The 6,940-nt window shown below is 50.3% G+C and overlaps 1 protein-coding gene and 1 non-coding gene across 3 annotated transcripts in view; one reads left to right on the forward strand and one right to left on the reverse strand.

Annotated features, from left to right (window-relative positions):
* Positions 1-3,934, reverse strand: part of ADAMTS7 (ADAM metallopeptidase with thrombospondin type 1 motif 7) — a 46,892-nt gene extending 42,958 nt beyond the window's left edge. For both annotated transcript variants that reach the window (XM_052671557.1, XM_052671558.1), the window contains exons 1-2: positions 3,823-3,934; positions 2,858-3,210 (exon numbers count right to left, since the gene is read on the reverse strand). In XM_052671557.1, coding sequence (XP_052527517.1) covers positions 2,858-3,210; positions 3,823-3,904 — 435 coding nt within the window. In that variant the 5' untranslated portion in view covers positions 3,905-3,934. The remainder of the gene's footprint in view (positions 1-2,857; positions 3,211-3,822) is intronic.
* A 2,748-nt stretch (positions 3,935-6,682) lies between these two features.
* On the forward strand, positions 6,683-6,755 carry TRNAK-CUU (transfer RNA lysine (anticodon CUU)). Its single transcript has one exon. It is a non-coding gene; the product is annotated as a tRNA-Lys (tRNA).
* The last annotated feature ends 185 nt before the right edge of the window (positions 6,756-6,940 follow it).

The raw sequence follows: 6,940 nt of genomic DNA on the forward strand, positions 1-6,940 counted from the left end.
AACGAGAAGCTCTTGGATTGGGCAGCTTCATCCCCAGCAACCAGGAGCTCCTGGGCCGGGTTCTGCAGCTGGAGCAGAGATCGCTGCCCCGTTAAGCCTGCCCTGCAAGGGCTGCGTTCTGCCCCACAGAGATTCTGTGGGAATGCTGAGGGCTCTGCTGTCTGCAGGAAGGTCTGTTTAAAACGCTCCGCTAATCTCACTGCACCTCATGTGTCACGGCCCACCACTGCTCACGACACTGACATCCCTGCTCCTGCCTCCCTGACACTGATGCACAACAGGCTGCAACAAGAGGAGCAGGCAGCAGGAGAAGGTGAAACTGAGCTGACAACGTTACGCACAGGAGAGCACAACCCAGATTTAGCACTACACCTCATTTTAGAATCCTTGACAGGAGGAGTCTGAAGTCTTCTAACAGCCTTCTAAGAAAGGTGAAGCCTTACTCAGAAACTGATCTCAAAGGCAGGTATGGTTGTTAAAGAAGGAATAATTATCCCATGCTACATATCTAACAAGTGCTGGACCAGCTGCTGCACAGGGAGGAACAAGGGAGGCACGTGTCCCTTTGAGGCGCTATGCGACTTATTTCAACAGGAATTTTGGGACAGCCCATCTGTGCTTCACAGCTCAGAGGCAGAGAGTGCTTCTAACAAAGCAAAGCTGGCCTTGAAATGCAAGATATTGCCACTGTGTACAAATGCAATATGCTTCTGTAGCCTCCAGAACTAGATTGTCCCACACCAGCAATGAGTTCCTTGTTCACACCCTGTAACCCCAGCACAATTACCAGGTGTGTGTGAGTAATTCACTGTAACAGAGCTCAGTGACACACTTTACTTTCTTTGATCATTATGTGAGACACAAGCACATTATCAGTGCATTTTCCTCTGGTTTAGCATCTGACAAAAAGCTCTGGTTATTTTAAGACCAAGCAGGAAAGCTCTGAAGCAACTTAAGGCTGAAGTTTTCTCACCACTCAGGTTATTGGCTGCAGGCAGCATTGTGCTGATGCCTTTTGTGAGCTAACAGTTTTTTCTGCTCCTTAACAAATGATACACACCTACAGCATTTCTATGATATTGTTCATTTCCAACCCATTTTACAGGCCTTAATTATGTGATTCTCCATCATAAAAAAGGTGTTTCCAGATGACATGTTACGCAGAAAATGAATTACTTAATGAGTATTATTTTTTCTCCCATCCATAGTTCAGTCACAAGGAGATGTTAATCCTGTTAACCAGTTCCTTTAGCACCCTGAAGACAGGAGTTATTACAGACCCAGATGGAAAAAACTGCCCAAAGCCATGGAGGAAGTTAATGCAAAGGCAGCATTAGAGTAGTATGACTGCAGTACCCAGCTCTGGGCTAAGCTGCTCACCCTTCTCAAGCCCTTTGACAGGCTTCCTTCAGACCTCAAACCTCACTGGCAGAACCCCAGTTGCTGAACTGACAGTGAAAGTGCAAATAAAATGATCTGACCCCCCAACTCAGCGAGCTATGAAGTGCAAGGTGCTGAACACCCTCAGATGCTGTTAAATCTGGTGAGAAAAGAGCAACTTTGACACCTCCTAGGATGTACACGGCATTTTTCATGACCTTCTTCATGCTATGCTGCCAGAGCCAACTCTTCTGAGCTTTTGGACACACTCAGCATCCCTCCCATGTCCGCTCCATCTGCACCATCTACTTCTTGAACTTGAAATCCTGGCTCAGAACCGGCATGGGGAACAGCCCCAGGTATGTGCCTCAGCTCCTGCCCATCACAGGGAAGGTGTGAGCTCCTGCTACGTCCAGCAGCACAGCTGTGTGCTCAGATTTGTGATTCGTGTGGCCTGCACAGACCTCCAATTTACAAACCATTATGCTTTAGCAGGCCAGCTCAACATACAGACACATACTGCTTTTCTTTAAACACAGGAAGCTTGAAACACAAACACAGCCATCAGCTGAACTGAAGCCACCTGCAGCAGCCAGAGGACCTGCTGGGACTCAAAGAGAAGCACGCAGGAAACCAGGGCAAGGAATTACCAGCCCTGCAAATGCAGAGACGTGGGGCACAAGGACTACTGCTGATTTGTACTTGCAGCAGCAGCAGCCCTGTACCCCGTGTGCGTGCCAGCTCTGTGCAGGGTCACCACACGAAGCAGAACCCCCTCTTGAGGCAGACACCCCTACCTGAGGAGTGTCTGTGCATCGTGTGAGTTATGAAGTTACACCGTAATGATTCTGCAAATCTCTGAGAGATTTTAAACCTTGCGGGGACCCAGTACCTGTGCCAGCCAGATGCAAGCTAGTGCAGACATGCAAATTTATGCTAAAGACATGAATTTGCCTTCCTAAGTGCCTACACCACAGTCTTACTAGTGATAATGACTTTGGCTTTCAGCAAAACCTACCTTCTTAAATGTCCCTATTGCCTTTGAAAATACTGGCCGTGGAATAAGACAGCTGATGCTCACTTTTAGTGAAAAGAGATTTCACTACACATGAACCACATGATCATGAAACAGTATTTCATTATCGTGAGATATTTCATCATCTCCAGGCTTCGATCAACTACGCTTTCAGATGAGTTTCTCATAATCCTATATTTATGTACCAGAAGATGAAGGCCATATGGGAATTGCTCTTTGGGAATTCGGACACAAGCACAAGTAAACACAGTCCCAAGAGTTCCCAAACTACTGGAATCCATGGGAAATTTACAGTCAGGTCATCCGAAGCAGCATCAAACCTACACAATGACATCTTGACTCCACTGCTATCAGGAGGAATTTTGCCAGTACCTTCCAAAGAAAAAACGATTTCACACAGCTTCTGCTATTTCCCTGTCGGCTGAGAACCCTGATACTCACCAGCCCATCACACGTACTGAGCGCAGCCAGGCCTCCCTTCAGCGTCCGGCTCCGGACCTCCCCGATCATGTGGCAGGAGTTGTACGTGTGGGACTGGATCTTGGCATCGGCGATTCCCCCGTACCGCCTCTCACTGACAAACCCAGGGGTGAGGAGGTTGACGTTAAGGCTCAGGTTGAATTTCAGCGGTTGTCCTTTGTAATGCAGTTCATAGAAAGCAAGAAACTTGTTCTTGGAGGAAAGAGACCTTCTGTGAAGGGCTCGGTGGGACAAGTCGTAGGACAGAAAGGATCCGCTCTCATCAACCTTGACTGGATGAACGATGTCACTGCTGGAGGACCACAGAGCAGGCTCTGCAAAAAGAGGGTTCCTGTGGTTAGCTTTACAATCAGTCTTTCCTCCTACTGCTTGAGCTGGCTGCTGAACTCCCAAGACAGCTCACTGGGGTCAGTTACCCAGATGCGTGCTGGATCTGGTAGCTGTGCCTACTGCCAGTTCCCAGTACCTGCAAAGTATGTGCATTGTCTGGGCTGCTTCACCTCACCTCTGCCCTCTGGCAGCGCATCCTCACCTTCTCCCACGGGCTACTGCTTGTAGCTGATCCCACAAATATTAGTCACGGTGCTCTGCTCTGATCAAGGACCACCACAGCACAGCTGGGAGCCAGTCCCAGTTTCCATGCACACATTCCCACTGTTTAATTACAGTCATTGCAGCAAAGTAAATAAATAAATAAATGAATAATCTGAAACGGTGCCTGGAAACCGTGCTGGAGATTTCTGGTGGTAAAGCACCTCCCCGGCCTCAGAGGGTCGCAACGCTCCTCCAGCCAGCCGCTGCCGCGATCCGGTCCGTGAGCATCGAGAGAGCCTGCGGTGAGCCGGGGAACCCGGGCAGCTCCGGGGCCAGCTCTCCGGCCGCAGCTCCGCACCCGCGGCCATCCCCGCACGCATCCCCGCGCTCACCTGGCTGCTCGGCGCCGCCGCTCCGCTGCACGCCCGCGGCCAGCGCGGCGGCGAGGAGCAGGAGCCGTCCCGGGGCCGACATGGGTGCGGGCAGGGCCGGGCCGGGCCGGGCACTGAGCGTCTCCCGGCCCGCGGGGCCGCCCCGCCGCCGCCGCCGCTCTCCCGGCCCGGCCCCGCCGCTGCCCCGCGGCTGCCGGCACAGCTCGGGAGTGACCCCGCGCGGCCGCCGTGTGCGGGGACGCTTCGTTCAACACGGGCAACCCGCTTCTTCGAGGAGTGGAAAGCAATAGCGTTCGGTGGTGAGCTTCAGATCTCGGAGGAAAAAACGCAAATTTGCTCTAAATCATCTCTTCGTACCGGGAAGGTGCGTGGTTTTGGCTCCTCTGTGAAACCGCTGCCTCCCTTCAGTTTCACAGCACATCTGCACAAACGCCAATGAAAGACACTTCGTTAATGCTTTATTTCAGCTGCCATTTTCCCCAGTAGAAAAACGAGGCCAGAGTCTTTCCCTTTTTACATCTCTGTCTTTTCTGATTTTTTTTTTGTTTGTTTGTTTGTTTTTCATGATAAAAAGAATGGGAAATACAGCACGTGGATCATTTTGTTTTATTTAAATAACTCCTTGGCAGAGCACAAAGGCTGCAGGAAATTATAGTCCCTTCCTCACTAAATACAGGACTTGCTAACGGAGTATGTTATATCACTTCCCTTGCCTGTTCCCTGTGCCTGTCAGGACCTCATCACCTAGCTCTATCTATTTAAGCCAGAAGGCTAAAATGTTTAAAGAACAGCAAAACCAAGTATTTAGTTTCAGATAAGTAGGATTGGAAAGATTACTTGTGAGTGAGGTTTAATGGGTACATAACCAGCTTTGGTTATGTGGAGCTCTCTGACATTTTTTTAAATGAAGCAATTCCTGCTCAGAACTCTGCATTTCTATGCCAAATTCAACTGTAAAACACCACAAAAATATTTTTTATAAAATATTTTATACAGGACAAAACCCAGGTCAGTGTCTGACACTTTGGGCCTGCTGGATGCTGCCTCACTGCTGTGCTCTCATGTGGCAATCTGGGCACACACAGTACAGTGGATGTACCACTAAGTTCATGTCTGACTTGCCAAAATTTGCATCTTCTGCAAGCGACAAAGAAGAATGCAATTAAATATTAAAGCATCCCATCATTTGAAAAACAATTGCTCTTGAATGGCCCTGGGCAAATTCCAGTAAGGCAGTACTCTCACCCAGTGACTGCTGTGCAACTGATGCAGTGTTTACAGCAGTTCTGCCAAAGGGAAAGAAGAGAGCGAGGCCGCTTCTGCCTCTTGATACGGATACGCAGAGCAGGGCCATTGACCCACAGCACTTACACTGCTGTGCTGGAGAGGATCCTGCCTCTGCCCAGGCTGGGCTGTTCTCAGCTCCTCTGCATCCCGGGGCGGTGCTGCCCCAGTGCCGTGCTTCGCCGTGCTGGCTGCTGGTGGGGAGCCCCAGAAATGGCGTGGGCTGATATCAGAGCCTGCAGTACAAAGAAACGCTGTGTTATCCATACAGCGGGTCCTCCTGCAATGCATTTCTAAAGCTCTCCCAACATCCACGTTCTAAACTGCATGCAGGAAGTCCACGGAGAAACTCCAAATGCTTTCTTATCTCTTCAGAAAACATGGCAGTTTGGAGGATGCCCTGTATTCCCAGACTACACTGAAAACCCTGTTGCTTCCCAGATGTTTTCACCTTCTGTTGGCCCGGGTTGGATTTTTTTTTCTTTTCCTGAAGTGATGTTAAAACACGAAAACAGAGATGCGGCAGAATAGCCACAAGCAATATTTTTACAGAACAACACCGATGAGCATTCGGCTGCACCCATCACACAGCTGCTCCACCGTGCGGTGCCTGCCAGTCCCACCAACGGCACAAAGCCCGCGGAAATCCGGGCAGGCCGAGCTGCGAGCAGCCGCAGCCACCACAGCAGCCCGGCTCTGTGAGCGCTGCCCCGCCCCGCGTGAGGCTGCGCTGAGGTGCGACGGCTCCACAGAGCGAGCTGCGATGGGCACTGTATATAGCACCGCCCGCTCCAATGAGCCCCGGAAGGGCTGCGGACTGCCCCGGTCCGCTGTGACTGGGCTGCGGGCCGGTAAGGCTCGGTAAGAGACGGTTAGTCCCGGTAAGAGCCGCTAAGGCCCAGCAAACCCCTACCAGACTCGAGGGTCCCGCTTCGCGCTCTTGTGGCGCGAGGCGCTGTGAGGAACATGCTACGCGCCAAGCAACCGCATTGCGCCCCCTGGCGGCGCGGAGGAGCCGCAGGGAGGCAGGAACTGACAACGCAGTTCAGAAAACAGGTCTTGTCAAATTTCACCTAGGAAACTGAGGAAAAGAAAAGAAGAAAGAAAACTTTAAACTGTTTTTGTTGATTTCCAAATCAGCATTGCTCATCAGCACCTGGAACAAGCATCTCCATTAAAGATCTCTTTCAATTTTTTATTCTTTGCATTTTAGTGAGGTGGCTAGCCTACCGCTGCAGTGTTATAAATTAAGGAGCAGAAATGGTCACAGAAATAAATCCTTAAGGATCCCTGAGATTTCCAAGAACGTATCCTGGTAAAAAAAAGAGGTAAGATCAACTATTCATTAGGGTGTCTTGGGAAGTCTATTTTCTATTTGAAAATACAATGTAATAATAATAATTAAAAAAACCGTAGACTTGACTGTGTTCTGATACTGATTTACATAGTTTTGAGACATTCTTTTTCTAAGAAATTTATTATTTTGATATGAAATTTCTCAGTGAAAGTCAGGGTTCCCCAGGTGTGTGATGTAAAAGCGCTGTGAGTGGCCTAGAAAACAAGGCCACAACCAGGAGCCCGGCTAGCTCAGTCGGTAGAGCATGGGACTCTTAATCCCAGGGTCGTGGGTTCGAGCCCCACGTTGGGCGCGCAACTTTTCTTTTCATTTTAAATTTTTGTCACGTGCTCCTCAGTCGCTCTCAGATCCTCACCGCCAAAGAACGAAACCGAATCGACGCAGCACCGCAGCCACAGCGCCGAGCTCTCCCGACGCGGCCGCCCCGCCCCGCACTACCGATCCCAGCATGCCGCGGGGGCGGCGCAGTGCGATGCA

The sequence above is a fragment of the Tympanuchus pallidicinctus genome, unplaced genomic scaffold (genome assembly GCF_026119805.1).
Source record: "Tympanuchus pallidicinctus isolate F22 unplaced genomic scaffold, pur_lepc_1.0 scaffold12, whole genome shotgun sequence".
Lineage (NCBI taxonomy): Eukaryota > Metazoa > Chordata > Aves > Galliformes > Phasianidae > Tympanuchus > Tympanuchus pallidicinctus.